This window comes from Haliaeetus albicilla, chromosome 16, assembly GCF_947461875.1.
Source record: "Haliaeetus albicilla chromosome 16, bHalAlb1.1, whole genome shotgun sequence".
NCBI lineage: Eukaryota > Metazoa > Chordata > Aves > Accipitriformes > Accipitridae > Haliaeetus > Haliaeetus albicilla.
This window is the reverse complement of record NC_091498.1, coordinates 19,333,605-19,351,738: the sequence shown is the minus strand read 5'-3', so window position 1 is coordinate 19,351,738 and position 18,134 is coordinate 19,333,605. Positions and strand designations below refer to the sequence as shown.

Below are 18,134 nucleotides of genomic sequence, written 5' to 3'. Positions count from 1 at the left end.
ACCAAGGGAACGGTACTTTGTAAAATCTGCACCCTCTGGGGGGCTTATAAAAAAAAGCCTGCTGGGTCATAAATATCAGAGTGGCAATAAGTCCATGAAAAATTGTTGGTTCAGCTATTTTTTCTGTCCCGTTCTTTTGTACATGGTGTAGGAAATGCGTGGCATTTTACTAACATCAAAGTCAGCCAAATCAGATTCAGTTACCTACAGCAACAGGCGTATTAAACTGCTTATCCAAATCCCACGTCCAATTCACTGGACGCAAACCCCACGTTCTGCAACAACCTTTTTAAAATCACAAAGTTTGTGCTGGGGCCACTGTGCCACATGAAGATGGAGCATCAGCCACCTGCACGTCACTAGTCTGACATGCTTACAAAAGGGCAAACCTCCACGACCACTAAGGACAACAGACGTAGCCCAGGCTGAAGGAGGCAACCCAGTCTCCACCGTCCTTCCTCTGCCTGGCAGTTGAAGTGACGGAGGTTTGCCTTGTTTTTATGGCAAAACATTGCTGGCTGGAAAGGACTAGGTAGGGTTACTAAAAATGTTGTCTGTTTTAGCAAGGGGGATGAGCAGGCTCAGAATTAGTTAAATTGCATCCACTTCTGCACTATTCTCACATTCCAATGTGATAGTCTCAATTACAGATGACAGTTTCTATTAACAGAAAAAACACAGTGTGAGAAAAAAAAAAAATAGTTTCTAGATCTGGCAGGTCTCAGGAAGAAATCCCAGCCCCATGATAGTTAGCCTCCTTGTTCTTGCTCATGAAGGTTTGACCTGCAGGAAGGGGGGAAGGCCTGCTATGTCATTAATCACTATATCTTTCAGATATCTTGTTCTCAGAGAAAAACAATCTAGAGGCCTCTGAAAAGCAGGAGCAGCACACCATTGTGCTTTGGCATGACTGCATGAGTATGACATATTTGGAAAAAAAAAGCCTTTTTTTTCCCCCTCCTACAAGAGCCTCAGGGAATTCAGCTTCCTCTCAGTACCTCATGCAATCTACATAAAGCTATTTTTTGCCACAGGCACTCAGTGCTGTGTGACTGAGCACTCTGGAGTAACACTTCTTGGTAACACTTACTCTTGGCAACCAAACAGCCGCTTGGGGCTGTCTCATAAAACCGGCCCCAAACAGGGGGAAATGTGCAGGAAAACTGCCCAGGACTGGCTTCCCCAAAGCTTCACAACAGCTGGAGAGTAAAGGATAGTCCATTTTCTATAGACGTATTTCCTAACTTTCCAGGCAACTCTGCTACAAAGAGAGCTGAGCAGTTTCAGCGATGGCCATGACGTGTGCTGAAGAGCTGGGCTGCCTGTCTTCTAGTCCATGGGGCTGCTGAAGACACGGACCATATTCTTCATGATGCAAACTCCAGGGCACAAGACCTCATTTCCAGATGAGAGTAATGTTTCTGATGAGTGACTTACGTCAGCAAGTAAGAATAAGGTGTATTTATTCAATTAAATAGAGCTTTGAAATTGATTTAATCAAAGAATGGGAAGGAATTATGCCTTGCAACACCTAGCGAGGCAGGGGAATATGACACACGTTGGCAGGTAGAGGGGAAAAAAGAGAATGCACACACAGGGTTTGAGGCAGGAGAGCTAACTAAGCTTACCGCAGCTGAATACACAAGCAGGGTTTGGTTGCATGTTTGGGAGGAGAGTCCCCCATTCCCTCTACCCTTTGGTAACAGGTAGTTTGAGCGCAGGGAGAGGAAAGACAGGCAAATGCCATCAGCACCTCTCCCCACCTGATTTCCTAAATGAGGAACTGGTCTTTCCTTTGCATTTCCTTTGAAAGAAGCGCTGAGGATACAGTCAGCACTCCGACCGAGACAGATTTCACAGCGAAGGACAGCACTCGAGAGCAGAGAGCAGTTTGCAGCTCTGCGCATAAGGACAAGAGGAAATTTGGAATGAGCTGAGCCTGTTCCAGCTTCTGGAGCCAGGTCCTCAGACGCGGCTTTGCTGGCAGCATCTACACTGCTACTTGCCTTCACATGGCAGTCCCTGTTTGATGGTGCCTTTTCCTGCTCACACTCTAGTTTAGACGGCGTGGTAAAAAGAAACAAAACAAAACAACAACAAATAAAAAAGAGGAGGCGAACTCATCTTCTGCACATTTACAGCTGATACTTCTTCAGTCTGAGACTAAACCCTTCTGTATTGACAGAGACTGTGTGCCCTGGGAACAGAGAAACTATTCAAATAGTATTGCAAAGAAAGAGTCCCAGTATGCATAGAGTCCTCCCTTTTCTGCAAAAGAGTTCATTTAAAAACAAGCTTCTCCTGGGGCAACAGTGCACGCAATGTAAGAAGGCAGCAAGAGTGGGGCCAAGACCTGAGAGGCATTTCCACCAAAAGCTGGCCTTCCTGGGAGAGTCTGTGCAACCCATCAGCACCATCACATGCCACCTGCATCACGTCATCTGTTACCCACCACTAGGAAATCATTATTTCAGATTAAACTTAAAAAATAAGGCATGCCAGTCTGCCATTTCCAACAGTGCCCAGTCCTGGGTATTCTGGAGAGACATCCAGGGAGCCTCCCACCCGTGCACTCTACCATACAGCGTCTTATGCTGGGGAGGTGCTTCGTGGGGCTCACCTGGACCAGCTCCTGGCATTCCCCGAGGCGCCGCTGAGCGTTTCCAGTTACTGCTGCCTGCGCACCTGGGCTGCGGGCACAGGGAGTGCTCCTCCACCTCCTCCTCGTCTTACCCACGCCAAGGCAAGCGAAGGAGCGTGGCTCTACAAACTGCAATGCAACGACATCTCTAGCCTTATGAACAAGGGCTTATTTCTGAAAGGAAAGGAATTTGATTTGCCCTTTTAAAGAAAAGAATCTTGCTTGATATTTTAAAATATTTTTAATTAAAAGAATAAAAGGATTACCTTCTGCTACTAACTAATCAAGAAATATTTCTAATTAAAAAAAACCCACAAAACAAACAACAAAAACAAACCAAAAAAAGGTCAGTCATGATGTAAATCTCCCCTGCTACAGAGATGCCTGGCTGCAACCCTACCATTGCACATGCAGGGCTTTCAGCACTGCAAATCTGTGCTCACTGCACAACCACCGCAAGGTAATACTGTTTCAGAACATGATTAATATCTCAAAATAACAGCTCATATTGCTCTGGCCAACTGTCAGATAATACGCTAGTAAGACAGCACAGATTTAATTCAGAAGGCAATTGAATCCTCCATGCGACAGCTCAGGCAAGAGCTAAACCAAGTGAACAGCTGTGAAGATCCACCCTTGCTTTCTCTAGCCTCGTCCACTGCTAAGGTGCAACAAAAATAATACCCGATTTTTTTTTATGATGGTCCATCACCAGGGATGTAACTGCAGTAAAACTGGAAAGAAAAGACAGACAGTAAAGCAGCAGAAAGAAGGAATACAAAGGAGAGGACTTTTTTAAAGAGACGGGAGAAAACAAACCATCTTTCTAATCTTCATGTATTTTTAAAGGAGTATTGCCTGCACCAACACCTTTGCAGACTGAGGGATGAGAATATGGTTTTGGCTAAAAAAAGGCTCATCCAATGGCCCTGAAAGTCTCCTACAATACCCAGAGGGTATCTGAAAAGCGTTGAAGGAAAGGTAAAGTTCACAGTTACAGGACAGGCAAGATGGCAAAGATAGCACAGAGCACTCCAGCAGCTCTCAGGCAGCATCACAGAGTGAACTTAACTGTAAACATCTAATTCTAGAGACTTCTCATCTTCCAACATCTGATAAGAAACATCCCTCCTATGCTTGGGCAAACAAAAGATGGAGAGTGGCTGGTTGACTTCAGCAACCAAATCCCCTAAAACATACTGGATAACACCTCTTGCTTCCTCAGAAATGTTCTGTGTCTTGTATTACGAGATTATTTTCCTTTTTAAATCCACAGATCAGAGTAGTCATAAGCCCATCTGGGGCCAGGATGGAGAGCTGCAGTTAAATGTCAGCCCACAAGGCTGTAACTAAACCAAAGCTGAACTAAAATTTAAACAAATCAGTACTGCTACAGCGAGACGGTCCCCTGGTACCTTTGCTCTTCTCGTTTCTTCTGGCAAAGCCAGGCAGCAAGGCCGCCCTTGTGCATAACATTCAGGCAAAGGTGAATTTTAAATTAGTCTAACAAGCAAGAACAGTCTCACCGTACCACAGTCAGTGGGATCTGAGTACATATTGGATAGTTCATTGCATAGGGATGGGTTTTTAGGTTGTCCCAAACAAAAAAATAAGTTGTAACTTATAGATCTGCTGTAACATACACATGGAAAAATTTGACAATGCATAAGTTATAATGGTACATAAGTTATAACTTCTACACCTGTAGCTTATGCATAGAAAAAATTGATGGTACATGTGGACAGAATCCAAGTCACATTAGAAAACTTTTTGCATAATTTCTGCACCATATTAAAAGCCTGAACCTAAGATACTTCAGAAAAGGCTTATTAAAGGGTTCTAGTATTGTTCTCTGCTAAATAATCTGTTTTATCACTCCCTCTTTCCTTGCCTATTCTTATCAAAGTCACCTACCCTGACTTTCCAACTACCTACACAAGAGTGGTGAAGAGAAACTTCATGAAAGAATTTATTTCCACTGACATACATTATCTCATTTACTGTACACAGAATTCAGTATTTGTGGTCAGCTGCACCATGATTGAGATGACATCAAAAAGGTAAACTCAGATGTTACAGCTGTAGAAAAAAAAGCAATCATGTGGTAAAGAAGCCAGAGACCTGCAAACGCACTCAGAGCCTCGTGCCACTACTGGAGCATCATACCACTACTGGAGGCACAAGCACTTCTATGCTGCTCAGTATATAGGAATAATAAATGCATAAGAATACTAGTAGCTGCTCTTTGTGACAGAGTCTGAACCAAACAACCAGCCAGGAAGGTAACTGGTAAGATGCAAACTAATATTCTTTGCAATGTTGTTCTCGGCAAGATTCATAAGATCCGCAGAAAAGGCATTTAGGCAAGTATTTCAAATCGTGCCGAGATCGAGCACCGTGAGATGTGCCGTCTGTGGGAAAGCACAGATCCCCAGTGCTGTTGTGCCTGTGGATAGGCTGCACGGGGACGGTGAAGACCAGCAATCCCACTGTTTAAGGGGGCAAAATGAAAGCAAAGAGATTTTTAGCAGAAAGATAATTGTCAATGCCAAAAAATCAAGCTGAGTCAAAGATAAATGCATAGCTTCCTCTAACAAGCAGGTTTATCACAGCAGGAACAGCACTCAGCATCACCCTGCACCCACGATCCAGGGCTGTTCCCCTGGCACACCTTCCCCAGGCTGGGCAGGAGCACTTCACACAGGACAAGCAGAAAAAACACAGCAGAGCACCTATACTTGTTGATCGACGATCAGAGCTTACCTAAACAACTGCATTTTTGTGTACTGAGACAGGAACAGGTACAACTTCTCCCCCGCACATAAAGCATCCTTAAATTTGACTCTTAATTCAGCATCTCATTGGATTACATTAGCAAATCTACCGCACAATCAAGACAACAGAAAAGCCTCGATGCAATGGATAAGAAAAACAACTGCTTCTGCTTTTGCAGACATTTTACCCTAATTACATTTTAAAACAACATATTAGTCCATACGGATTTTCCAGTGAAGGAATCAAACGTACATAACACATGGTAAAGACACTACAGTGAACAAAACGGAGTTTGGTCACCACATACGAGCTTCAATTGCCTGCCCAGGCACAGACATGTTTGTCTGGGATGCCTGCAGTCCCAGCCTGCCTAGGAGGATGCCTGTTGGACAAATTTTGGTTTCACTTGCTCAGGAGCACAAGAGTGGCTGCACGCAGCAAGGCAGTGTTTCCCTTTGCCATATCGGCGGCCAAGAGCTGATGGCCAGGGGGAACAGTAAATATCAGGAAAATACTGCTGCCTTCCCTCCCGGTCTCCCAAGCAAAAGGCAGGGTATTTGCACTTAATGATATTGTATTTAAGATGATGTATTTAATAATCCCTGTAGTCAGACTGAAGCTCAACTCTAGGAGCTCCAAAAATCATGAACAGAAATAGCTGTGGCTTAGCCTCAGCTCCCTTGCAAAGAAAGAGCAGCCCACCTGCACCAGGAGCTGACGGGAGGAGCGCAGCTCCACAAAGGTCCAGTTCAGACACTGACAAAAGCAGCGTAATGTTGTATGGTTGTTCGTTGTTTTTTGTAAGAGAAAGCAAATAACGTCAAATAACGTCTGTATGATACAACTCCTTCCAAATACAGGTGGACAGTGGGAGTGAAAAGCTCTGGCTTTTAACAACTCTGGAACATTAAATCTCAGCTCCAATTTGAGGCCAGTTCTTATTTTTAGTCCAAGGTTCCTTTTCTTGCTACATATACACATATATTCCAAGCATGAGTAAACTGCCTTGGATCTCGGTTCACCCATTGCTTCAGGAATTATTTTACATTTGCAAAAGGGTGAATGAAAATAACCCAGAGTCTGATATGAACATCTTTGACTGTAGTATTCAACATCCCGTGCTCCTCAAGCTAATCCTCTTACTGTGATTAGCAGAAGAACAGAAGGGTTGTAAGGAGGGACTTAAATGGTCTTTGGCCTCAACCTGGGTTCATAGCCTGGACCGGCTCCTACACTTCTTGTGTGAGTGGCCCAAACTGCATTTCAAAATCCCCATTAATTAAATATGTTCAAAGGATTGCTAGGAAGGAGAGAAGAAAAATAAAGCATGCCAGAGAGAAAAAGAAGTTTATAAGGTGCACGCACAGGGTGAAAGGAGTGAAATTTTAGGTGGTGGTGGTGGTGGTGGTGGTGGTGGTGTGGGTGATGCAGTTACTGGAAAAACGTGGCAGTGTGTCTGTGCACACTGAAGAACACACCTGGGAAGTAAACTACAGCTGCCTTCAGTGTCCAGGGCAAAATCACAGCTTCCAAGACAAGGTGACACTTATCTATCAGCGTCTGGATTTTAGGCCTGTTTGAAGCACAGTATGTCATGCAAGAAGAGTTACTGCGAATATGTTAAAAGCTTCTATTCGCACAGTATGTTGGAGCCAAGCTCTAGTCCCATTGCTTCCCAGTTCCCTCTCAGTATTTACCTATTACTCACTCGTCACTAGTAAGACAAGACTATAAACTATTCATTATTCAGAAGGCTTTGTTTTCAGAAATCTGCATTGCACAGGTTAGCTCTTCTGAGATTCATTTAGACCATCTGAGTAAAACCAACTAAATCCACTGACCACACACAACGTTCTTGGTAGCCAACAGCAATTCACATATGTACGTAAAAATCAACTCACCTGCTCTGTGGTGAGACACAGCAGCTGTTTAATAACGAACAGCTACCAGTTTCCCTATTGGCCCCACTCTTCATTTCCTCCTTCAAATTTACCTGCACCTTCCTACAAAAAAGTCTGTTCAGGTCTGAATGCACTGTTTTACGATCCAGATGATAACCTCATTCTGAAAACTGGTTCAAAGCTATTAGATCCTGTTATGCAGTCTAAGTTTCATCACTCTTCCTAAAGCTAGCCAAGTTATATTAAAAAGCAGAGCAATTTATTTGTTCCACCTAAGATGTTAAAAAATAAGACAGGGTGATAAATTAACTTTAAGCAGCAACTTCGGCTTGGGAAAGCCCATACAGTTGTGCTTCAATAGCACTATGTGAAAAAAAAGAATAAATTTCAGGAGAGGAATAAAGGACAAATGCAGTTTTATGTTATAGAAAAACGAGTATCCTGCAGACAGGCAAAACTGTCTGTGTGGAGCCGGCCTCTCCTGAAACGACTATCTGATTAATATCCCCTGCTAAGTCCCTCTGGACAGCTTCCTTACACAGCCCCAGACTCGCAGAGAAGCAGAGCTCCCCCAGCTCTCTGGGAGCACCTCTAAGCAGCCAGGCAAATTCCCTGTGTTTTGGTAGGATTTTACGTAACAGCTCTGCAAAATAACCTGCAAGGACATACATAAAAAGGCCACATTAAGCATTAAGGAATTGGCTTTGATACTTCAGAAGTCTGAACAGAACAGGTTTGAATGGGATTTTCAAGTAGGATTTTAAAGTTGGAAAAGTTTAACTTCAAGAAATACATTTTAAAGGATTGCCAGCAAACTCTGCAAAGACAGGATTGAATCTAGGTAAGCTTGCACAATTAACCAAGAACAGATCAATAGTTTAATGTTAATATCGATGTCATCAGTGTCCGTAGGGGCTATAAGGAACTATTCCATCCTGGAAAACATAGCTGTTGGTGTTCACAGACAGCAAAAATGCACAGCATGAAGGAGAATGCTGCTGGTGGTGCATGAAACTGTGAGATTTCAAAATAAACCAGACCTTCTGAAACAGAAGAGCGCTATCTCTGGAATAACAGTATCTAAGTATGACTGGAAGACTAGTGCCACACATCTTGTCTCTCTAAGGACGCACAAATTGGTGCAGGAATTTAAACTGACACATTTACCCGAACAGCAAATAATTGGATGTTTGACACAGCGTGGCAGTTTGTCAGAGTAACATGACCGTAACATAACATAGCACTACTAGGGTAAAAGGAATTGAACACACATCACGGCAAGCTTATAAACCCAAGGAATTAAGTTGGGGTTTTTTCCAAGCAAGGTAACTTACCTGGCTGGTCATCCATGTAGTAGACTCCTAGAGACAAATTACAATTTAAAAAATACTTTTGAAATTGATTTTGAGCTGATTTGTTGTTATTATACACTTCAAAGATCTGCACTCCTCTGGGAGCGTCTTTGTTTTCATACCAACTCTTGAAGTCTTCCCCTGTTCTTGACCTCGGCATTCAAGCATTTCAGATAAATCCAAGCGTTGACTAACATCCCTCTTTTCTACAAATACAGGTGACTGCTGGCAGAACTCAGTCTGGTCATCTTAAAGGCTCGTGATATATTAATCTTTCACAGACACAAGAATAAGCAAAACTCGACAGGTATAAACAGACATTATTTCTTGGCCTGGGGCACTCGGGGTTAGCCAGGGCACCAGGGACCCTTTCCCGTGTGAGCAGCGAGCCCTCCTCCTTGCAGGCTCCACTTGCTGGGATGTCTCCGAGACGGGCAGTGCCCCACGCCTGCTGGAAGTACTGCACTTGCCACTAGCCAGGAGCACAAAGCCAAAGGCAATGTGCTTTCAGGGTGCTGGAAAGATAAATCAGCTGCCACCCCTGTTTCAACCATCTCCAGAAACTGATGGTTATGGATATACTGAAATAAAGACGTGCTTGTTAACTTGATGAACTTACTGTGCGAGGTTATGATTTTAGTCCAGTGGTATGACATTTGAAGTGGACTGTCAGACCCTACCTACTTGTATACGGCAAAAAAAGATCAGCTTTGGCCTTCGCAAAGAACACAATGAACTGAATATTAATTTTTTCTCTTCTTGCAGAAGCACCCCCTAAATTCAGTGATGAACAAGCTTCCCCAGACCCCATCAACCCGCCACAGCCACATGCGCTGCTGGTCACCGTCGGCTGCACGTGCAGCACCCGCCACGTGCCACCATGTGGACAGCCAGGATTGCTCTTCTGTCCCGGTTCATTTCTGAAGGGGGAAAACCCTCTCTGTTGGTTTCCAGCCATGAACGTTATTTCTCAGACTTCCATTAGCAGTGACATTTACACAAATTACGTATTGGAGAGAGAAAAGTTTTTCTTTTTATGATAGTGCAGATCATGAGAGACGTGGTTGATTTTTCTTTAAGATATAATCTAATTCTGAAAGCTGCAGCGAGAGCACAAAGAGTCTCTGATAGCTCAGAGCTGCGATGTTCGATCTTCCTTGTACAGTGCACTTACTCAGGCACAGAAGAGACTGTTAATTTTGTGCCCCAGCACCGAAGATGAGGCACTTAGTGTGGTTTTTAGACATGGTAACAAAAGGCACTCACACAGAGCTTGCCATAAGACCAAAGAAGAAGGAGACAGAAAAGTGCTAACAAGAGATACCAGAGCAATGTTTCTTACAGCATACCACACACCATTCTCCTTATGGCCATTTATGCTGGTTTCCTATTGCCCCTTGTACCCTGAAGAAATACTTGAGTTGTCCTTGTGGTTCAAGAGAAGCCCTGAATGCAGGCTTTAAGCATGAAGTTTTACAGAAGCCTTGGAACTTTTATAGAAGTCTACAAAGGTACTGACAAAAGGTATGTATATCTTGTTTCTATTTTTCTCTCCATCTTCTTCTAGAAGAAGTCTTGTCACAAAATTTGTTAATGAGCTCTCCAACCATGAAGAAAGAAGACTATCAACACAATGCTGGGATAATTTGCTATATTGCTACTCTTCATATTTAGACACTATACTGCTCACCCCATATCTTCACAAAGAAAAATTTACAGTTTTAATAGCATGCCTTTTAAAACTAGTTTAAATTTAAGAATTCCTGCTAGGCTGCACCACCACCACCACCCCCCCAAAAAAGAAAAAAAGATACCAAAATACATTTCTGTCTTGATACTAGAATGATAGCTAAACATGTGGGGGGGAAGAGTAGATGGCAACAGCATTTATTCCACATTTCACTTCAATAGCCACCTTCCCCAGAGCAGATGCGATACACAGACGCAGGTCTATATTGTGTGATAGTACCTTTAACCGCTGAAGTTCTCCACTTCCTTTCACTGGTATTTGAGAGGAGTAATATCATTGGCACTGAGCCAAAACCAGAAATACCCAGAGGTAAATTGCAGTGAGACACAAAGGAAATCTAAGGTTGAGGAGGAGGCAGCCACTAAACAGAGGAATTGTCTTTTCAAGGTTTGTTAGTATGGATTTCATGGATCACAGTCCGATTCTCAATAGAGAGTGCAAAGTCTTGTGCTACCATCCCTGCGAGCGAGCCCACTGAACACTTCAGGTGGAAGGTCGAGTTTTGCACACCAGTGAGGTCCGGCGATTGCTATGGCCCAGCTTGTGTGCTTTTACATAATGAGTAGAGAATGAAATCACTGACAGCACACAAGCGGCATCTTCCAAGCTGAGTTAAGTCTCTTAAGTGATTCTCTTTCTTACTGTAAATTCTTAACTAATATGTTACGTACTATGGATAAACTGAAGATCAGCTGTAATACTGGTTTCCCCTTAAAAACTTTCCCTTCGCTCTCATCACTGAGCTGCTAGCCATGATATTTACTGCTCCAAACACAATTCTTACGTTCGTTAGGATTGCAATGCTGTACATGAGTCAAGTAAGTTTAAAATATTTTCTCAAGCTACTTCTGTTTAAGAAGCTTTAAAATTTCTTCTTCAGTGAAGTGGAAGCTGAAGTTTCCTCTCTCACACCTCTCTGCCAGGCTGTCACAAGCCACCACGCAGTCTCTGAAGAATTCACACACCCCGAGGATGTGCCGCCAACCAACGTAAAACGTTCATCCTGAGCATGGGAGGATGTACATGAACACACCTGCAGAGCATTCCTAGTGTCTTGACTCAAGGAGGGAAACATCGTTCCCAAACTCTAGGTTCTCCTATGTAATTGATATTATGGTACTTTATTACGAAAGAAAAACAAAGAGATTCCCAGCAAACTAAACACGCAACGTTGATACATAAATCCTCATAAGTTTCTCTCTTACATGAATGTTTGATTCTGGCTTCACTTGAGGGTTGGCTGATTCTACCCCTCCTTTTGTCCCATAAAACTATTTCCATTTCTTGTCTGCCCAGGTGCTTTGTCCAATGACTACAGTGTCTACTCCAGGAGGAGACACCTAAGGACACAAAATGGCAGAGGAGAGAAGGGTGGTAGTGGCTAAGGGACTCCCTCCTCAACCTGCTTCCTCAACCTGCTTCCTCCCCTTAAGAGCAGACTTAGTAATCCCTGTCGACAGAGGGTCAGGGCATCACGTGCCATCCATCTGCTGACAGCAGATCAGCACACAGGGCTCGAGATGGCTCTGCTGCCAACAGATTGGAGCTGCTCTTCCGTATAGTCAAAGTGCACTCGCTGCAGCAAGCCTAGGAAGGTAGGAAGTATACATGCTTTGAGATTTCACCGCTGCTACTTCGAAGAAGAGAAGGAAAAAGAAATGACAGTTTCCCTAAGAAAGCCCTTTTGGATGAAGTTTGGAGGACAACCCCTCTCTACTCATTGATGACAGAATGTCCCAGAAAAGATCAAGGTAGAAGAGTTTAAAAACCTTCAAAAATGAGACCTAAGATTGAAACCCTCCAAGACCATGACTCAAATACAGTCACAGCTTTTCAACACAGCATAAAAAAGGCAAAACAGAAATAGCAGCTTCAAAAGGAAGCCATGAACAATGCTGATATCCAGAATAGACCAAAGATACAGATCAATAGAAAAGTTTTTAGTGGTCTCCAACAGGTTGAAACATCCTGGGAGTCAGTTCCCCAAAATATACTTCCAAATGCTAGCAGATAAAACCTGCATTAATCACAATGTGGTAATTTGTGAACCTGATCTGGCTGCACTAAAGCCCTCCAGGAAAAAAATAGAAGTATGGAAACGAAGCAAAGAGGATAGGGGAGAAAAACTGAGAATGTGCTAGTCTCAGGAAGAAATGTGAGGAAAGAGGGAAGCAACTGCAGCTTTTACTGCCTCCCTAGCTGGCATTTTGTTGTGTGGTTTGTTGTTTGGTTGTTGTTGTTGTTTTTTAAAAACACCACTAACGTCTTTGTTCATGCGTAGGTATAATCTGCAGGTTACCCGTTCCTTCCTCTGCAAAACTTTCTACTGCTCCTGCAGAAAATCTTTCTGGACTAGCTATTCAGTTGTGACCCTCCTCATAAAAGCTATGCATAGTCTACTGACACCTGAAAACCCTTGCAAAATCATGCAGTGCACCGCTGTTTGCACAGTTTTTCTAAATGGATACTGCAGATTCCCAGTCTGCAGTATTTGCCTCTATATTTGATTTCAAACTGGTCTCCTATGTCCATGGGCTGACTGAATTCTGCACACTTTCCTACCCTGTGCCTTCCCAGAGCTTGGATTCAATTACGTCCATGGTATCAGAGCTCCCTCAAGCCTTCATGAGCACCATTTTGAACTTCAGTGGTCAAATTTGGGTGGCGTTGTTGAGAGTTAATTTTCTGTCCATCTGGTCTCCAGCTGCTGGAAGTGCTAGGAAGAACTAGAGTGGCCCAGCTCACGAGAATGGCTCCTCAGTCTTACACCAGCCAAAACCTATTCTCAGTTTTCACCTTCCTACCGTATTAATGACTCCTCTGTCTGAGCTTCCATTTCCACCAGGGTATGATGGGAAGCGCTATGTAAAACCTCCACTTGCTGCCTCCATTCCCAGAGAGCAGCAACACAAGGAAGCTTCTGAATAGCCCATCTTCCGCTGCTCATTTCACTCCTGAGCCTGGATGTTTTCAGTAACTGCTTGGCTGCAAGTTGCCTAGAGGAAGCCAACTTCACACAGTGTTCAGGTCCTACCTGATCAGTGCTGGGTGCTACCAGCAACTGCCATGGCACAGAGCAGAGCCCCTGAAAGGTACAATTCCCTGCATACAGACCATGAACTCCTACGGAGTGCATCAAACCCAAAGAGAGTACTGCATGGTGGTGCTTACACCCACGTGGATGACATTTTAAATCAGTAAGCTGGGATGGGTGAATTCTTCCTGAAGAGCTTGATGGGGAAACGCTCTGCTAGTCCCCATGTGGCACCCCGAGAGGGAGGCACCGCGTGGCCCCTGGGCAAAGCTGGGGGGAGGCAGCGAGAGTGCTGATGGGCAACAGCCCAGCTGCCAAAACCTGCGCCAGCACTGAAAACCAAGCACATGAAAAAGGGCAGGTTTGGCTCTGCTCTGGAAGACAAGCATTTCTGCACACCCGGGGGCTATAGGCATGGTGAGCAAGTAGCGCACTGCTCAAGGGGAAAAGAAACTGAACAAAAATGAGTAGTAGCTGTCCAGAAAAGAGCATATCACAAGGGCAAAGGGTGAAAGAGTGGAATTATGTTACTCTAGGAATTAGCTGGCTGACTCCAGAAGTCCTGAGTATTTCTAGGACCTTCAAAACATCCCCGGTTTTTGTTAAATTGCTGCCTATCCTCTGCTTTCAGCTGGCAACATTCAGAGTGACAAAATTATCACAGCACTGAAAAGGGAGGAAGGCAAAGACATGCCCGACACAAGGCTAGCCTTTTAGGAAGGCCAACAAGTCAGATGTGGTCATTAAGAGCCTTTTCATACTGTACTGGTTTCTTTTTCACATACATGCTGTTCTAGTTTGTGGGGGGGGGGAAATAAAAGCTTTCCTTTGGTTAGGAGAGCAGCTGAGGTGAACTACTGAACAGTCTCTTCTCATTGCATGGGGCTCCCTCACCTCGAGTTTCACAGTCAATGTTTGGACTTGCTGCTCTTCTTTGCACAAACTACATGCAGGAATGAGCAGTGGTTTTCCCGTAGAGAAATCCTGGGCAGCAAGTCTAAGGAAAGCCCACAATCACAGGGCCAAATGCTGAGACGATACCCAACAAGTGCTGGATAAACCCCATTAGAAAAACCTCCGCATGCTACACACCAGTGCTTTCATCTGCAAGGCACATGTTCGGCCATTTAGAAGGGACATAGCAACTCCCCTCTTTTCCATGGGCTGCTACCATCAGGCATCTTAGGGAACGCAGAGACCAAAACCTCTGTTTAATTCCCTTCACCTGATTTCATTGACAATGAGCATTTTTTAAAATGAGAGATGCAATTGTATTTATGGGAGGCAGCGCCTGCTCCATCGGCCCTGTCCCTCTGTAACTGCAGTGCTGATTGATGGAGGCCATCACCAAGAGGAGAAACCTGGGCGTGCATGTGGACAAGTGGTCGTCGGCTTTTACACAGCACTTGGCTGGTCACGGTGCTGCCCCGTGCATCCGTGCGGACAGGTATGTGCCTAAACCCCTCCTGCCTCCAGGGAAATACAGGCTGGGGACAAGCAAAAAAGCAGAGTGACCTCTGCAGGTCACACAGTAATGAGGAACCCAGGAATTGTAAATATTATGTTTTTAGTCAACAAAAATATATCAGTTATGCTCTCTTTGCTGCTAGCTGATGTTGGAGTAACCCCTGCCTGAAACGCTCTCCCACAGAGCAGCTACCCCAAGAGCAGCTGTGATGTTTTGTGGCCACTGGTGAGGAGGAACAACCCCAGCATTATCACTTGGTTTCACAGGACTCTTGTAAATGAAGTAAATGTCATTAACCCTGCTTTACGAGCAGCAGCATTTCTTGCCCAAGGTTACAAGCGCCCCTTGAGGAAGGAGCAAATTATGTTATTTAACCTGACTAGCAAATCTCCTACAACCCACTACACTGGAGCGCAACTTTCATGAAACCTTGCGATAACTTTGTGTTCCCCCCAAGCTCTGACGGTCGCATAAGCAGTCACGGGATGGTTTCAGCCTGCAGGGGCTTCGCGTGAGCCTGCGGGTCAGAAAGGCATCCTGCGCACCGCCGGAGCAGAGCCGGGGGGAGAGCCCATGCATCCAGGCGTCGGTGCGCCCCGCAGATGCTCAAAGATGCTCAAAACGAGCACCTCCTGTCTCCTTCCCTCCCTGGCAGGACATTCCCCCAAAGCTTTTTTCTGTTGTCGCTCAGCGAGACCGAAGATGGGGCAGCGAACGTGCTCCAAATGCAATAGCAGCCGGTTTTGGATACAAAAGAGTTAGCTCCTTCCCCTGTCATGGGCCTGGGCACAAGAGGGGAGTGGGAGGACAGGCTCAGTGTGTGAAAACAACTCTGCACCATTTTTCGGAAAGGGAAGACTGTGAGTAAAAGCAGCGACTCACTCAGCCTCCTGCACTGAAAAATACATAGTGTATGCGGGCATCGGCTCATGGAGCTTAAATTTATCAGGAAAAATCTCAAAACCTGGAAACTGGCCACCAAAAAGCCAGCCCAGGCACTGAAATACTGCATATCTCCCCCCAGGCGCACTACAAAAGCCAAGCAGGGTAGACACACAAGTGCAGCACACCTCCTGGTTGCAAGGCTAATAAACAGTAATCAGCAACTCGTGTGTCAGTGTAAGGAAGACTGAAAACTGTAGAAAGAGATTGCAAGCAATACATAAGGTTAAATCAAAAGGTGATAGCACTGGGAGAAAGCATCCAAGAGGAGGTTTTTGTGACATTTCTGGATTGTTTACTGTAGGGTTAGGATGTCAAAGCTGCTGCAAACTTGGACTGCATGGGACAGACCTGAGCACTACAGGGTCTCAGTGCTGCTGTTTCTGAGGACATGGCATCAGATGGAAAGCATCCTCTGCGTGGGAGAATATACGCATAAAATCATGGCTTGTTGTATAACTCGGCTTTGCATATACAAAAACGTATACACGTTTTTTTAAAGAAGACAGTGTTCCTATTGCCACCACTGTATGCATCTGTATATATTTCCTGCTGAGGCAGTATGAACGTGCTGAAAATGAGTGAAACTCTCTAGATGCGTGTATAAACCATATAAACCCACGCACCTGGTGAGCATGGGCGACACTGAATACACGTTCAAGCACTAAAAACCACTTCCAAAGGTTATTTCTTCGGAATATTATGGTGGCTTGTGGTAGTGATTCAGTGAGATGCCAATACTGCCTAGCATCTGGCTTCATTTCAGGCGTAACACTTACACAGACAAAAAGTAAAAAAAAAAAAAAAAAAAAAAGGGTATGAAGTTTGTACCTTTTTTTTCTATCCAGGCTTGAGGAACCTGTCAAGCACAACCATGAATCACATAAAAGCAAAACTAATGCTACAATAATTTTCCATTCCCCGGAAGAGAAAAAATATGCATGCATAGTTGCATCTTGATATGAAACATGGTGTGAGTGTTTCAGCAGTCTCAGTGAGACACCTAATTCAGCCCCCTCAGCTCTGTGGTACCTGGGCTGTACATAGCATTCCTCACAGCTTTTGCTTGAAAATATCACTCGTTAGGCACTCCCTGGCCCCTTCCTTTCCCAAGCCTTAGGTTATAAGTGTAGAAAACGTCTAGGTGCCGGCTTAGAACAGCGGTTCCTAGAGATCACCTTTCAGAAGTCTAGGCGACTGTAAAAGCAGCGTCAGTAAAGGTTTATGCTTTCCTGAAGAGGGCTCTCCGTCTCAGTTTATATAAACAGCTTGCCGGTTTTACAATATCAGGAAGGAAAAAAAAAAAAAACAAAAAAGAAAACAAAACAAAACAAAACAAGATAGACGATACCTGTTGTAACTCCATCTACTGTAAGACATGGTCCTGTTGCTGCTGACACCATCCATCTCCGGCTTGGCTACGGCGCTTCCAGCATCGCTCACCTCCCGCGGGCGCCGGCCGCCAGGCTTGGAAGCCAAACACCTGCCCCGAGACGGGCCCACCGCCGGGATACGGGCGGACGCCTCCGGCCTCGCACGGCCCAGCCAAAATTCACCGCCGAGAGACGGCTTCGCCTTGTGCTCGGGATGCGCGGAGCAAACCACTGCCCGCGCCAGGGAGGGAGGGAGGGATGGAGGGAGGGATGGAGGGAGGGATGGAGGAAGGGAGGGCTCCCAGGGTCCCCGCCGAGGGGACGGCCGCCAGGATGCTCCCGGCTGCCCGGCAGACACAAAGGCGCTCAGGTAATAAACTGGAGCGAGGGTGCTAAGCCGCTTAAGAGATATTCGGCGAAGCCGTGCTGGGGAGCAGCAGCTTGTACGCCTCCTGCTCCGGCACACGCGCTTCACTTATTTATTTATTTCTCCTGGTTGCCACAGATACGGGTCCATCGCTCTGACATCAGCCGTCTCCCACCCCGCCGCGGGTCCCCGGGTCTCACCGTCGTGATTTTCTAGGCAGACAGTGATCACGTCCCCTGGGCGCAGGGGCAGCTCCGCAGGATCACCTCCCTGCCGGGGACACGGCCCCGCCGCTCATCCCGCCGCGGCCCCTGCGCCCGACAGGTCAGCCTACGGATTTCTCCAGGGGTCACTTGGAGTACGGCAAAAAATGCTTCTCGTACCCCGTTCCAGTGACCGGTTTTGCGCGGCGCACAGCCCCGGTTTGCCCCAGAGCCAGGGCGTTAGCGTGGCATCCCTCCAGCCTCAACGGGACTCTTTCTGAGGGCAGGCCTTGGGCACAGGACCAAGAGCCAAGCTCCTGCCTCTGTT

The 18,134-nt window shown here is 45.4% G+C and overlaps 1 protein-coding gene across 7 annotated transcripts in view; it reads right to left on the bottom strand.

The window, feature by feature from the left end:
• TUB (TUB bipartite transcription factor) overlaps positions 1 to 17,461 on the bottom strand; it is a 181,097-nt gene extending 163,636 nt beyond the window's left edge. The window contains exon 1 of one of the 7 annotated variants that reach the window (XM_069803784.1): positions 17,215 to 17,461. In XM_069803784.1, coding sequence (XP_069659885.1) covers positions 17,215 to 17,270 — 56 coding nt within the window. In that variant the 5' untranslated portion in view covers positions 17,271 to 17,461. The remainder of the gene's footprint in view (positions 1 to 17,214) is intronic. The other 6 variants (XM_069803782.1, XM_069803783.1, XM_069803786.1 and 3 more) reach the window with 6 other exon arrangements.
• Between the last annotated feature and the right edge of the window lie 673 nt (positions 17,462 to 18,134).